Here is a 15429-nt window from a genome sequence, read left to right on the forward strand (position 1 = left end):
TGAGATCACATTTTAATACTTTGCATATGTGATTCTTTTAAAGGGTAATTTTCAAAGGCATTTCAACAGGTAAAATAGTGCTTTACCTGTGGAGATGGCTTGTTATAAAATTGCCTGCCCAATATGTGACTAAACTTGATTGCGTTTGTCCTGTATGCACATACATTTACCCAGACTGAGTGGAGGAGTTTGCACTTAGATTCATACTTTTGAATTTTCAAAAGTATGCGCATCAATTTCCCCCCAAATTTCCTGTGCACAAATTAGTGTAACTGTGTGTGGGTAATTTTGGTGGGATAATTTTCAAAGCGAACATAAATGTTATGGCTCAGGTCTTGGCTGGATGTAGGGAACACCACCTTCTGAGTGGTGCAGGACTGGAGGGCAAGGCTAGGTCCAATCTTCCACCTAACCAACCCCCTCCACTGCAGGTTGCGCCCTTGAGTTCTGGGACCAGCAGTTCTCTGCAGAGGCAGGCCATCACGGTGAGTCTGGAGCAAGGCTTGGACAGGCTGGTAAATCTGGAGCAAGGCTTGGATAGGAACAGAGTTAAAGTAAGATCTGGAACTGGAGCTTAAGTGAAGGCAGGAGCTGGAGCTTGAATGTAGGCAAGGGCTGGAGCTGGAGCTTGAGTGCAGGCAAGGACAGGAAGTGAAGCTTGAGCGCAGGCAAGGACTAGAGCTGGAGCTTGAATGCAGGCAAGGACTGGAACTGGAGCTTGAGTGCAGGCAAGGACAGGAAGTGAAGCTTGAGCGCAGGCAAGGACTGGAACTGGGGCTTGACAAGACAAGGACAACACAGAACATGGAACATAAAGGCCCTAAAGCAAAGTTAGGCAGGGAAGACCCCGAGGGGTAAGACAATGGAAAAACCTAGATAGGCCACAGAGCAAGACAAGACCTAGAAAGGCCAGAGGTCAAGAGAAGGCCTAGAATAGGCCGCAAGGCAGGGAAAAGAGCAAGAAGGTCTTTAGGCTGCAAGGCAAGACAAGGACCAAGAAGGCCCTTAGGCTACAAGGAAAGGCTAGGAGCAAGAAGGCCTTTAATGCCACAAGGCAAGGCAAAGAGCGAGAAAGCCTTTAAGCCACAAAGCAAGGCAAGGAGCAGGAAGGCCCTTAGGGCACAAGGCAAAGCTAGGAGCGAGAAGGCCTGGAGGCCACAAGTCAAAACAAGAATAGACCTTCGTAGGCTGCAAGGCAACAGTGGCTAGGGCAAGGAGCCAAGGGAGACTCAATGTGAAAGCGAGAAGTGTTAGACAAGGCTGGATTATGTAGGACTGAGGCTTGGGTATGGTGTAGGCAAGGAGAAGGAGCTTGGCAAGGCTTGGAGGCTGCACCATAGGATGAGCTGATGGAGACAGCATGAAACAGCACTTCGAGAAGACCTCTGCTGGTGGGGAAACGAAATAGTCAGGATATGATGAGATTGCATAGCAGGTGAAATTGTAACAATAAACATGTGAGTTCGCTTTGAAAATTAGTATAACTTTTATGTGCATATTTGCTGATTTTTCTCATGCAAACTGTTACAAAATTACCCCCTTAATGATGTCTTGTATGTGTGCACAAGATTTTATGAGTGCTATAGTAGTGGTTCACTGCTTATTTTAATAAATTTTGAGTCTGGTTTGATATTATATATTGCAACACATAATTTTGAAAACGTTAAAGGTTTAGCTTTACCATTTTATTTGCTCAAAATAATTACATTTATTCTAGGTTGCATTTTTCTGAGCTACTAAAATGAATGCTATCATGCTACTTAGATTTAGTATCTGCTTTATGCCAAATGCAGCTTCCAGAGATAATGCAAAAATAATCAAATAAACTATCAAACTGGTTTTATAATAGAAGTTTTTTGGTTTTTTTTTTTGCATGGGTAGGGGAGCGATTTTGGCCAAACTAAAGTAGTAAACAACAGAAATATATGCTTTTTTTTTTCTTTGTTTATCCAGTTGTAATAGTGGTAGTGTAACATAGTTCTTTCTCCCCTATTGCTTTTAAAGCTATTATATAATCCAAGTACCAGATATGTACTCCCAGGCCATCCTCCTCAGAGGCAACTGCATGAATTTTAAATTTAGCAAAGTTGTGAAAAAATATCAGGATCTTGTTTTAATAGAAGGCATTATATGCTGCCAAAATATTATTGATATGATATTTTAATCATAATTAAATAATATCCAAAAAGAGTAATTAGCAGATTTATCATACAAGACAATATCACATTTTTATTCTTTAATGGGACGTTTAAGCCTTCTGGGTTTTGCCAGTATCCAAATAGATTTGTGTCTTCAGTCGATTCAGTTGGCAGTGTTAACATTTCATATTGTGTGGATTCTCAAACTCAGCTAAAAGACCAAGAAATGACTATCCTTTGCCCAGGCCTTATGTTTGATCGTAGCCAAAAAGAGGCAAGAAGTGAGATCATATCATCTGGGCAAACTGATTATAGTTTTCATATCTTCAGTCCTCTGGTTAGAAATGATTTGGCATGTTAAATCATTCGTTCCCAGAACTGAATTCTTAAAGTCAGAATAGATGTGCCATTTGCTTCATTTCATTCCTTGTATCTAAAATGAATATACATTATAGAAATATATTTTTATGAGTTTGCTATGTAGGAGTTGGCATAATATAAAATGTATGTTTAAAAAATTGAATTTAATATACATTGTATTTCGGATTCATTCTGATACTTTAAATACCTGTTTTTGTGCACCATAGCAAAAGGAAGGACAAATGTGGAACTGCGGGAAAAGTTCATGTTATCATCAGATGGTATCAACCAAACTATGGCCGCTTTCCGACCTAGGGGTCGTAGGTCAAGACCTTCTTCAAGGGGAGCATCACCAAACAGATCAAATGCAGTGTCCACGCCTGTCATCCAGCCAGGTTCATCACAGGTGCACCTTAGCAGCACACCAAAGGTACAAATCAGTTCATCAGTGATAATTGATGATAGGTTATTTTCTGAAATAATTTTGCTGTTTTTTAAACGTGTCTATTAATCTCCTGTTAATATGTGTTGCGCAAAGTTTGAATTTTGGAGGAGTAATTCATACCCTTCATTTTTGTTTTATCATAGTTTTCAAATTTCAGATATTAAGGGATCTTTTCAATAAACAGTGCTGAATGCATTAAATCATGCAACAGTGAAATAAGTTAGGTTTTGCTCAAAAACAGGAACTATCGTTTAGTTCAGTTTGGAGTTAATTTTCTAAAGGGTTCCATAAGTGAAATCATCATATGCACATGGAAGTAATACATTCATTTGGAAACATCGAGAGCACATGTGTATTGCAGTATTTTCCATAAGTGTTAACAGGGAAAAATCAGGGCGGTTTTGTAGTGTTCCAAGGTGCAATTCAGAAGTACATGCACAAGATCTATTTTGTAAGCAGCATACGAGCCTACATTAATGAACTTGTTCTATTATTTTACACCTGCTAAGTCCACGTAAGTGAAATTGAGCTTGTCATTTGTCTGCAGTTTTTGGGTGGGAATTCTGGATTAAATGCTAGAGGGCATGGGTGCTAACTGCTCTCCTCCTCCAGAGGAGAGCAGTTAGCAATCTGTTCTCGCTCACCCCGCCAGGAGGGCGGAGTTAGCAATCTGTTCTGCTTTTCTCATGAAATGGGGAGGAGTAGCAATCTGTCATGATCTGCTCCTCCAGAGTGGAGGAGTTAGCTATCTGTAGATCTGTTAGCGAACTGCTGTTAGATGCTCCTGTAAGGAAGGAGGTAGCAATCTGTTATGGATCAACTCTCTCAGGGAAGAGGAGTTGGCAATCTGTTCAATGATACTCTTCTGAGGAGAGGAGCTAACAATAGGTATATTGTACTTCGCTACTGAAATAGCAATCTATCATGCCTCCACTACGGAGTGGCAATCTGTTATATATAGGCTGCTGGCAAGTCCCAAAGAGAGAGAAGTTAGCTATCTATATAATACTTCCATAAGCGGTGTTAGTGGTCTGTAGTGGTTGGCTCCCACAGAGTGATAGTAGTGTAAGAAATGACCACTTGGAGGAATTGTTGAATCCCTGGGCCGATGGCAGATGACAGCACCCCCAGGAAGAGATTCTGAGAGGAACCACCGGCTAGGCTAGAATATGAAATAACACAAATAGTTCTTTATTAGACTGGAAGCTGGACCACCACTGGTGGAGGTAGTGAGTCGATGTGTCCGGCAAGGCTGAAGTCCTTCTGATACTGGAATATAATCTCTGGGTTGATGAGCTGTAGAGAGAGACTAGAAGCAGTGAGTAGACAGGGTATACTGGATACAAGATGGTACACTCACAAAAGTAGATGTCTGCAATGGTCTCTATGCCACAGAGAGTCTTCAGTACATTCAGGAACAGGAGCCGTAGGCGAGCACTGGTTTCAATAAACAATCTGTAATAAGAACTCACAATAGTTGTATATGAAATGGCTTCTAGAGTAGAAGAGTCTGTAAAGGGTTCTAGGAACATGGGCCCTCGTGAAGCGAGTACCGGTTCCTATCTGTAATCTTGCGAATGTAATTCTCGATCTCCGTACCTGCGATAACGTCTTGGATGGAAGGGAGTCTTCAGAGTTATAGGAATGTAGGCCCTTGTGGAGCAAGTACCGATTCCTATGTACAATAGAACTCACTATGTTCACGTCCGCGATTGCTTCCAGGCAATGAGGAGTCTTCTGAGTATTCAGGGACGAAGGCCCTCTAGGAGCATGTACCGGATCCTGTCTTGGGAATCTGAAATCAAGAAGAGAGAGTAGAGCCCCCGTGGAGCGGGTACTCCTGGTAAGTTTGAAAAGGCTGAGCAGTGGAGGAGGATTCCCCTGGCTGACTAGGATCGTTGTTGCAAGTAGCGTGGACTGCCGAAGCAAGTCTTATTGGAGTTCCTTGCTAACTCGTTAGAGGTTAGCAAACAAAGACCTTTTAAAGTGAAGATGGATGATGTCAGTATGGGGGATGCCCCCAAGGTTCGCACCCTTGCTGGTACAAAGTCTGGAGCGTGCGCACACGCCCTTATGTCATCGGGAACATGGCGGATCAGTAGAATCAAGCCAGCCTGGGGACACCGGGACCAAGACGCAGGGAGAAGCCGTGGCCACAGCTGTCCATCAGAGCTGAAGGGAGTCGCTTCCAAGGTAGAGAGGGTGGAGCGAGGGGTGAGAAAGAGGCATGAACGCAACAGTACCCCCCTTCAAAGGGCGATCTCCTCTTCGGGTACCAGATTAAGTACCAGAGATGCATGAGGTGGAACTGATGAGCATCTCTTATCCAATAGGTCTAAGGATCCCAAAGATGGTTTTGGGGTCGAAGCCTTCACAGGCAAATAAAGTTCAGTGTCTGTTCAAACATCCAAGGTCTCAAGTCTTGAATGATATGTCCTAAAGGGTTTTCCATACTTATATGTGTGGGGGAGGGCAGAGAAATGGTTAGTCCAATTAGCATTTGTATGATATTGCCGTTAATAATATACAGAAAATTGTGAAAACAATATTTGTCTGCTTATTTCAGAATTGCTGTTTCATAGCATGAAAGTCATCGCTGCTATTTTTGCCACTTTTAGCATACAGTATTTTGACGATAATGCCTTATTAAATACAATGATGTTTATCATGGAAAACCATCCTTTTTGTGCAGTAACTTCTTTATGGCTGTTTATTGAATAGAACCCTAAATATCTTCTCCTTTGGCTTTATTTGTATTATTTTTATTAACTTTAATATTGTATTTTCATCCCCTGGATGTCACGTTTTGTGGCACGGTGTTTCATCCATTGTCCTTCATATTTTGATTTACCATTGTTTCATACAGACGCCCCATCCTATAACACGCAATTATGGTAAACCATGGTTGACAAACAGCAAAACATCAACACCTTGTAAGACACCTGAGCCCCCAGAATTTCAAGTGTCATCCACGGAGGTACAGTAAAGACTGACTTACTGGTTGAATAACCACTATGATCACAAGCTACCACTTCACTAACAGTCATTGCAATTTTTTGCAACTGTACCTTGCACACTACTAATTCACTCCTCATTTTGTACCTTTGTAAAATCTAAATTCTTTTGCTTCCTTCTTCTTTTCAGCTTAAACTATTCAGTGCATCTAAGAAATCTGTTTGTTAGGGGTTTATTATATCTCGTGGACAAAAATCTCTGTTGGATAATTCCTGAGTATGTTCTAGTCTTGATCACTCATTGTGAACAGAAATTTATACCTTTGCTTTGTATTAAAACAAATATATTGAAAAGCGTTGTCTGTGTACATAAGAGCCAAATGGAAGAAATTGGTAAAAATCTAATCTAAATTATACATATATATATATAGAGAGAGAGAGAGAGAGAGAAATATATACAGTAAATGTTTTATTTTAAAATATATAAATGAGGAGGTCCATATTCAGCAGCTGTCCAGCTAACTTAGCTTATATATTCAGCAGCACAACTGTGTTGCTGAATATATCTGGCTATCTTAAAATTAGCCAGATATTTATTTTATTTATTTATTTGTTTTTCTATACCAATGTTCATCGTACATATCAAGTTTTTCCAGCTAACTTTAGGATAGGTGCATGCGCCAACTAGTTAGCTGGATAACTTATCCAGCTAACTCAACTCCTCTCAGTTACACCACCAGATAAAAAGTTATCCAGCTAGAATTTATCTTAATAAGTGTCCAAATATTCATTTAGCCAGATAACTTTAGATTTATCCAGTTAAATTCTTCTGAATATGGACCTCTGGTAAACTATGATACAGTAGGGATGGTACCTCCAAAAAATGTCATTGTTTTGTCTATTGTTTAAGGGGGTTGGCCATTTCAGGTCTACCCTCGAATCATTTTTGTTATGAAAAAAAACAAAGCCAAAAAAGCAACCCAGAACCTGTCCCTAACCCTTCCCCTTTATTAAGCAATTCAGCCCCAACCACCCAAGTGCCCCTAGCCCACGCCCCAGACTCACCAAAATGTTCCTGGTGGTCTAGCAGGGTCGCGGGAGCAACATGATAGGAGCAGAGTAGCTAGACCATCAGGGACATTTTGTTAAGTCTGGTGGGAGGGTGGGCCAGGGGGTGGTCGGGATTGAATTGCTTAGTAAAGGGGAAGGTGTTGGGGTGGGTTCTGGACACACTGGGTTTTTTTTTATTCAATACAGTGCACTTTTAAAATAAATGAAAGAAAAAAACGTGAAATTTCGTGTTTTTTCTTTTTTTTTTGACCCACAAAATGCAGTAGTCAATATTTCCTATTTCTTTGCAAATGAATGCCCATCCCTATGATATAGTATAAAATTATTGTATGCCATTAAATTGATAAATAATTTAATGCTATCAAGTAGTGTACTTTTAGATTCCATAACTCATCTACAATAAAAAAAATATTTCTTAAGCAGTGAGAATGTGTATGTTTATGCTAATTTTCCATTGCTTCATATTATCTAAATTCTGCAGACAATGACTATAAGTTCAATGGGAGATAAAAACACCATTATCGAGTGATCAACATTTTAACAGTTAACGATGGCCATTTTCTGCATCTTTCATAGGGAACGCCGATACAAGGCAGCAAGCTACGACTACCTGGCTACCTGTCAGGGAAAGGTTTTCATTCTGCAGAAGACAGCAGCCTGATATCAACTGCAGCTACCAGAGTCAGAGCACAGTTTGCAGGTCCGTGTTCTACTATTCTCCACAAAACTATGTATTCACACCATGAAAGTAGCATTTTGCAACACAAGGAAATGTGTAGCGTTAGGAGTGAATTTTCAAAGAAATCACGCACATAGCATATATCATAGCAATTTTCAAAAGCCCATTTATGTGTGTAAAAAGTTTGAAATCTCAGCCCTGTGAAGTGAATTTTCAAAGCAGTTAATGTGCACAAAAGTAGCAATTTTCAAAAGCCCATTTACACATATATAACCCAATTTAGGGATTAGATTTTAAAAGCTTAACACAAGTAAATGGATTTTGAAAATTGCTATGACAGTATGTTACATTTGCATGCATATATTCTTTAAAACTTACCTCCATAGGAAGTAATTTTCAAAAGGATTTATGCGCATAAATGGGCTTGTGAAAACTGCTGTTTTTATGCATGGAACTCCTTTGAAAATTCACTCCATAGGGATGGATTTTCAAAAGGTTTTCGGTGAATTTTAAAAGCCCTACACCTGCCAAAGCCGGGAGATATGTGCGTTTATCAGCGCACTGCATGCCACACGTATTTTAAGAGGGACCCAGGTACGTGCATATCTCCTGGTGCACGAGTATATTTTTTTTCTTAAAGGGGCATGGCATGGGCGGGGAAATATGAAGGAAACAAGCACAGAAGTATTTACGCACAGCAGCGCGCGCCGGGGTCCTTATCCACGTAACTTCTACTATGGACGACGTGTAAGTCACAAAACAAAAAAAAAATACTCTAGTCAGTGGGATTTAAGGGTCGGGACTAATAGAGTAAAAAGGAGGCAAGTTAGCTAGTGGGTTTAGGAAGTTCTCTCCTTTACTGAGGCAAATTGGGAACAAACTGGGGAAACAGGTAATTGCGTTGGCGCACATATTTACTGAAATCCCCCCCCCCCCCCCCACTTACGATTAAGGTGACATTTGCACGTGTCAGTGTAAAATTGTGTGCACATGTACGTGCGTATAGCCGATTTTATACCATTCGCGCATATAAGCGTGTATGCTATAAAATTGCCATGTCTATGTGCGTGAGTCAGAAAACGCGTGTACATACGCTCCCACGCGTATGTCTTAAAATTCACCTTTTTATGTACATAAATAGACTGTAAAAAATTGTGGTAATATATGCTATTTTTACGTGCATAACTCCTTTGAAAATTCACTCCTTAGAGGTGAAATTTCAAAGGTGTTACGCATGTAAATGTAACATAATATCATAGCAGTTTTCAAAAGCCATTTACCCACGTTAAGTGCACTTAACTCAGATAAAACCTATTGACAGTTCAATGATATATATATTATAGCAATTTTCAAAAGCTCACTTACAGGTGTAAAATACATGTGTAAAATCCAGTTTTGAGCATTTAAATGCTTTTGAAAATCAGGTCCTTAGATTGTAAGCCTTCTAGAGATAGGGAAATAACTACAGTGCCTGAATATAATTAACTGAAGTTCCACAAAATGGAAAGTAAATCAGATAAATTAAAAAAAAAAAAAAAACCTACCCCCAAGAGCTCATCATCTCAATTGCCCTTTATCAGAGCACTGCTAGACATGACTCAGGCAAGAGCTTTCCTTCCAAAACAGAGGGCTATCACATTGATATCTGCAGTGGAAATGATTCAAATGAGTCAGCATGGGATGTGTGCTGGTTGTTGGGATACAAGGCATCAACAGTGCATGTTACTCCTATGACACGTCTCCGTATGAAGAGAACCCAGTGGACCCTTGGATCACAGTGGCTTCAGGCCACTCAGAATCTTTGACAGAATCCATATCACACAGCTGATCAAGAACTCCCTGTCCTGCTGGTGGATCAATTCCAATTTGACCAGAGGCATACCTTTTCAAATTCCTCCAGTCCAAATTACCCTGACCATGGATTCATCAACCTGGGGTCAGAAGCCCATCTAAAGGGGCTTTGCACCCATGGCCTTTGGTCTGCTTAGTAAAAGCTTCATCAGATAAACTTCCTGGAGCTATTGGCAGTCCAAGTCAGCCTCAAGGCTCTCAGAGATCAGGTGTCCAAGAAAGTAATCCTGGTCTAAACAGACAATCAAGTAGCAATGTTTTATATCAACAATCAAGGAGGAACAGGATCATACCTTCTATGTCAAGTGACTGCCCAGACATGGGACTGGGCCAACTCTCAAGGAATGGTCCTCAGAGTATGTATCTAACAGGCGAGCAGAATATCTTTGTGGACAGGTTGAGTCGAATCTTGGAACACCACGAATGGTCCCTGGACCGGGGAGGTGGTGTGGAAGTGGTAGCAAACAGACATTCTGCAAGTGGGGCATACCCGAGGGAGACCTGTTTGCATCTCGGCAGAACAGGAAGGTTCTGCTCTTCTATACCAGGAAAGGAACACAAGGCAAACTAGCATTGGATGCCTTTGCCCTAAATTGGACCAAGAGTCTGCTGTATGCATATCCTCTGATTACACTCACTGCCCATAAATTTGGATTAGTATTGTGAACATAAGCAAACTTATTGTTAACGACTGTCGCTGCCCGACGTCTCCACTCCGCCCTCCTTACCTCTTTGGCGACTCCTCCTGCGGTTGATGGACGTCTGGCTGCCGCGGCATCTGCCTGCCGTCCTCGCCAGTGTCCCCGGTCTGGCTTGGGCGCTGCATCCCGCCATGTTGTTCAGCTGCCATAGGGCGCGCACGCCGCGCAGTCCTGTTTCTTATTCTTTCTTTGGCATGAACCTCAGGGGCGTTCCCCCAGTGATGTCGTCACGCATCCTGGATGCAATAGCCTACTCTGTTTGCTCGCTAAATGAGTTAGCAAGGGACTCCTTACGGATGGGATTCGCTCTCCGTACCTAGCTACTCTGCCTCTCCTTATTGGACTTACTCTATCGAGGTACTCGCTCCTCAAGGGCCCATATTCCTGGACTCGCTGCCTGAGCTCACTCTGCTTGGAAGAAACCGCTGCCTACACCATCAGTGAGTTACCATCTAGACTCTCAGTGAGTTACCATCTAGACTCTCAGTGAGTTACCATCTAGACCCTCTCAGAGCTGTTCCCTGCAACCAGGTACTCGCTCCTCAAGGGCCTGCCTCTATTCCAGCTTCTGTGTTACCTTCCGGGAGAAACCGCTGTGTGAGTAATCAACCAACAAGGCTCCATACCAGAACCCTGTGTATGCTCCACTGTACTCACTATCTCAGTTTCTCTCCACTACAGCACAGCTATTGAGGGATCGCTGTTCCAGTGTCCTGAGGGACTACAAGCCCAGCCGGGCTTCATCTCTCCTCACTACTGCCAACTCTGGTGGCTTCTCAACTCTGTTTAATAAAAGATATTCTGTGTTGTGTGTCCTAAAGCTGACCTTGACCTGTGGCCCCTCACGGGACTTCCCCCTGTGGGCATGGTCATCTGCCACAGTGTCCAAGGGTCCACCCAAAACCTTACAAACAATAACACTTATGCTAACTGGAAGTCAGTAATTCATCTAAATCCAAAATGTTGTGCTACAGATAGCTATCCCCCATGTGGAGGACAACTTTAAAGCCATTTAGATAGGTAAATAGTGATTTACATTCCTAAACTGGCAATCTGAATAATGCCCTCCCATGCTAACATAGTAAATGGTGGTAGATAAAGACAAAATTGCTTCATTCAGTCTTCCAATAATGATTTATCCACTTTGAGTAGATGCATAATTAAATTCCCACATAGAACCTGACGCCCACTGACCCTGTGTGTCTTTTCGGGTTGTAGCTGCCACTTTGTGCAGATTACCCCAGTGCTTCATTACCATTCTCTTGCCACTAGAGATCCTCAATATAGCTAATAGTTCACACATTGTGAAACAACACACTGCTAGCTGCGTTTAGAAAACATGTTCCAGGGGGATATTTAGATCAGAGTAGAAAAATAACAAGCACAAGAGGGGGGTCATTTGCTAAGCCATGCTAGACGTTTAACACTCTGTAAACACTGCCATGCATTAAACTTCTAATATAGCAATAGCACACAATATTTTAAATACCGTACATTATTTAACCCTGAATAACACTGGTATGCAAAGCTACATCGTATGCAAATGCTTTGCAAATGCTGCAAAGTAACTCATTGCTAGTAAAGTTTTTGCTAATAAAATAATGCAGCTTGCCTCAAAAACCGCAAGCCACATTATTTTCCTGAAAGCTAGCTACATCTCAGGAATTGTAGCTAACTTTCCCCGGGAGCATCTGGACGTTACCGCGCATCCTGATGCTCCCAGGCTGATTCTTAAAGGGCCATTAAGGTGCAAAAGAGCTCTCCAGTATGTCAAAACCTCCCCCAGGAGTCTTGAGACTCCTGCCACCTCTAGAGGTGGCCCCCAAGAGAAAAAAAGTTCAAAATAAATGTTGAAGTTGCACAGTTAATGCCAGACTCCCTACATAACCCACTCCCCCCTTTCTAATAAATGCCCCCCCCCGAATTAAAATGCTCGCCCTTTCAAACAGCAGCCAACCACCTCCACTTCTAACCCACCCACCCCCCGGGCATGCCTAGTGGTCTAGTGGGGCCTTGAACGCCCCCTACGCAGCAAGATTGTGCTCTCTATTGTAAAAAATGGTACTGGCAGGTCGTTTCACTAGGAATGCTGCTATCATGTGAAAGGGGCATATCTAGTTTGAAAGCCAGCGGTGCCATTGAAATAGAGAGAGCACAGGGCCCAGAGCCTAGGGGGTGCTCTGGGCCCCACAAAATCACTAGGCATGCCCAGGGGGGTGGGCAGGGGGTCTGGAGGAGGGTGAGTGGGTGCAGCTGTTAGAGGCGGCCATTTATTGGAAAGGAGAGGGTTTGAGTAGGCAGGTGATGTGTTTACTGCACGATTTCAAATATTTTTTTAACTTTTTTCTTATGAACGATGCCTCTAAATGCTGTTGGAATGGGCGAAAGTCTCCAAAAAAAAAAACAAAAAAAAAACCGCCAGGGAGGTCTTTCACACATTGGTGAAGGGCTCTTTTGGCCATGATGGCTCTTAAAGGAAAACATGGCAGTCCTGAGCGAAGGGATGGCCATCACATGCATTTTGGGTTTCTTACTCTGGCAGTATTTCTTCCCTGCAGAATTGTACTGCCGTGAAAAAAAACCACAGTTTCCAAAGTTGTGTTAGCCAGTACCGCAGCTTTGAAAACCCCATGGAGCTTTTCCACTCTGGGGAAAAATACCGCAACTTGGTAAATGACCGCTCATAGATTGCGTTTTCAACTGTACATGCGTTATCTTCCATGGAAAAAGTATCTGCAAAAAATGTCCAAAAGTTTCAAAGTGTGAAAGTATGCACATACTTCCTCTTTGAAAGTTAGTGCGTAGTCCACAGGTAAAAAAGACCTATGAACTTTGTCCCAATGCGGACAGTTGGTGTGAACAGTTGTGTGCTGTATTTCATCATAGGGAATCAAAAATTCACCTATGTTTTAACTGTTTAGCCACAGGTGCATTATACTTAATATATTGCTAAATAACATTTGGAGTTTAAAATAACTTTTAAAGAAGAAGTAACTGTATTATCTCTGAAAATTTTGGGCTGTGTTCCTATTCCCACACTCATGGATAACCTCTGACTTCTGCTGGGGTCTTAAAGAACCTCACAAAGTACAGGGCTCAGGGAAAGAAGAGGAGACATTCATTGTACATGCTACCCAAAAATCTCAGCGATAATATTTTAAGTTTTATAGCAGTGATGGACCTTTCTCAACGTTTGGTGTTATAAAATTGAAACCAGGCTGATGCATTACTGGAACTTAATTTTTAGAGGTTTACTATATTTTTTGGTTGTACATGCCACTTTGGGTACTTGTGTTTATAGTTTCCCCATCATTGTGGTGGTGGTGGGGGTCCAGTTAATATGAACATTTGGCTTAAGCAGCAGCCAGAGCCAATTTACTCAGACATGCATTCTCAGTAAAGACCACTTCTCTTTGCTTTACTTCCAGATTCTAGGAAAATTTCCAGTCGACCTGGAAGCCGACCAGGAAGCAAGGCTGGGAGCAGGTCAAGTAGTCGCCGAGGCAGTGATGCATCTGATTTTGACATTTCAGATATTCAGTCAGTATGTTCGGACGCATCAGAGGTTGTTCACGATAGCAGTAGGCCATCGCCCCGAGCAGGTTCTCGGCCCACCACAGGCAAACCTTCTAAGATTCCAACACCTCAAAGGAGGTCACCAGCTAGCAAATTGGTTAAGTCCTCCAAAAGATAGTGTGATGGGCTCAGTAAACTTCTTTTTTGTGCATTAAATATTTAAGTTTGTAAGATGTAAAATATTATGTAGAGATTATTGTGAAATATTGCAAAAGACTGATTTTTAATTCTGCAAATGGCCTTATTTGTGTATTTGTCTTGTTATTTTACATGTACAATTTTTGTTAAATTACTTTTGTTTATGCCATATCTTATGTGGAGAGGAAGAAAGGTTTAAGTTAAACTAACAGTTGTACACACTAACGTGTACTGTAGTAAAATACACTAAAATCATTTGATGAATGTACTTGTCTCTGAATCCTGAAAAAAAAAGTAGGCCCGTCACTAAATCATTATATCTCAGTTGAAGATACCTCATGATACATAGATACAAGTTTAAAGCAAGGAGATGCAATTATACATATTCATCTTACTAAATGAACACTACAAGACTAGCAATGACAGACATTCACGATAGATTTATTTAAATAGAATCTGGTCCAAGAATTTACTGACGTTATTTTAAACACTTGCAAGTACTATGATAATGAAATACCTTGCAGCATTTCCGTGCCATTTCTTTTACTTATGCCAGAGAAATCATGGCCATTAGAATTATTACACAGTATGAATAGCAATCTGAAATGCATTCATATAAATGTGAGGTTTTCTTTTGCTTGAGTGGATGGTAGCACAATGTCACTGAACTCATTTTGTATCAAAGCAATTTTGCTTGCAGAAAGCTATGAAATAAATTATGTCCCTAACCCACATGGCGGTTGTGTTCTTTACTTTAAGACAATAAATACCCTCCCTCTTCCCAAAACAAACTTTGGTTGTTAAAGAAATAGCAGCAAAATATTCAATTATAATTCCATTTTCTCATTATTAAGATACTGCTGACTGGTCATCCCCCATTTGACTACTAGTACGAAAATTGTAAATATGGGATTTCAGGCAATATGTAATAAATATGAGTACTAAATCAGTTTAATTCACTGTCATAGTTTTCACATCAGCCTCTGGCCTATTTATTTGATTTATTTTTGGTTTTATGATTTTTCTGTGGCTATCTGCGTTCAGCTTGCACTGGAGGCTCTGGCATGGTATGCTCTGGCTGTCCTTTTTCATACTAATGGCTTTTTCCTTATGGTGGTTCAAATGTTCTATTCCCATGGAAGAGTTCCAGCTATACCAGTGACACTCTTACATAATCTAAAATAATCTCAGAGTCTTGCATGGGATCCAGGTTAGAAAGAAGCAGTGTCTGGAGATCAGAGGCCTGTAACACTATTTTAAAATTCTGTGGACTTTATTTGGTCTGATAATACAGTTTAATCAATGTCTTTGAGTAATTCCCCTACTGATTGAGTTTCATTGACTCTCCATTATGTAGAGTAAAATTTAAGATTCTAACTATTGTGTTTAGATGTCTACATAGGGGCTGTCCTATGGGATCCTGACAAGTACTTGTGAACTGGATTGGCCACTGTTGGGAACAGGATACTGGGCCTGATAGACCCTTGGTCTGATTCAGTATAGCAATTCTTATATT

At 41.2% G+C, this 15429-nt stretch overlaps 1 protein-coding gene across 1 annotated transcript in view; it reads left to right on the forward strand.

Annotated features, from left to right (window-relative positions):
- DST (dystonin) overlaps positions 1 to 14647 on the forward strand; it is a 925809-nt gene extending 911162 nt beyond the window's left edge. Inside the window, 4 exon segments of the mRNA XM_029595689.1 lie at positions 2726 to 2928; positions 5810 to 5920; positions 7545 to 7668; positions 13628 to 14647. Coding sequence (XP_029451549.1) covers positions 2726 to 2928; positions 5810 to 5920; positions 7545 to 7668; positions 13628 to 13893 — 704 coding nt within the window. The 3' untranslated portion in view covers positions 13894 to 14647.
- The last annotated feature ends 782 nt before the right edge of the window (positions 14648 to 15429 follow it).

Source organism: Rhinatrema bivittatum, chromosome 3, assembly GCF_901001135.1.
Source record: "Rhinatrema bivittatum chromosome 3, aRhiBiv1.1, whole genome shotgun sequence".
Classification (NCBI taxonomy): Eukaryota; Metazoa; Chordata; class Amphibia; order Gymnophiona; family Rhinatrematidae; genus Rhinatrema; species Rhinatrema bivittatum.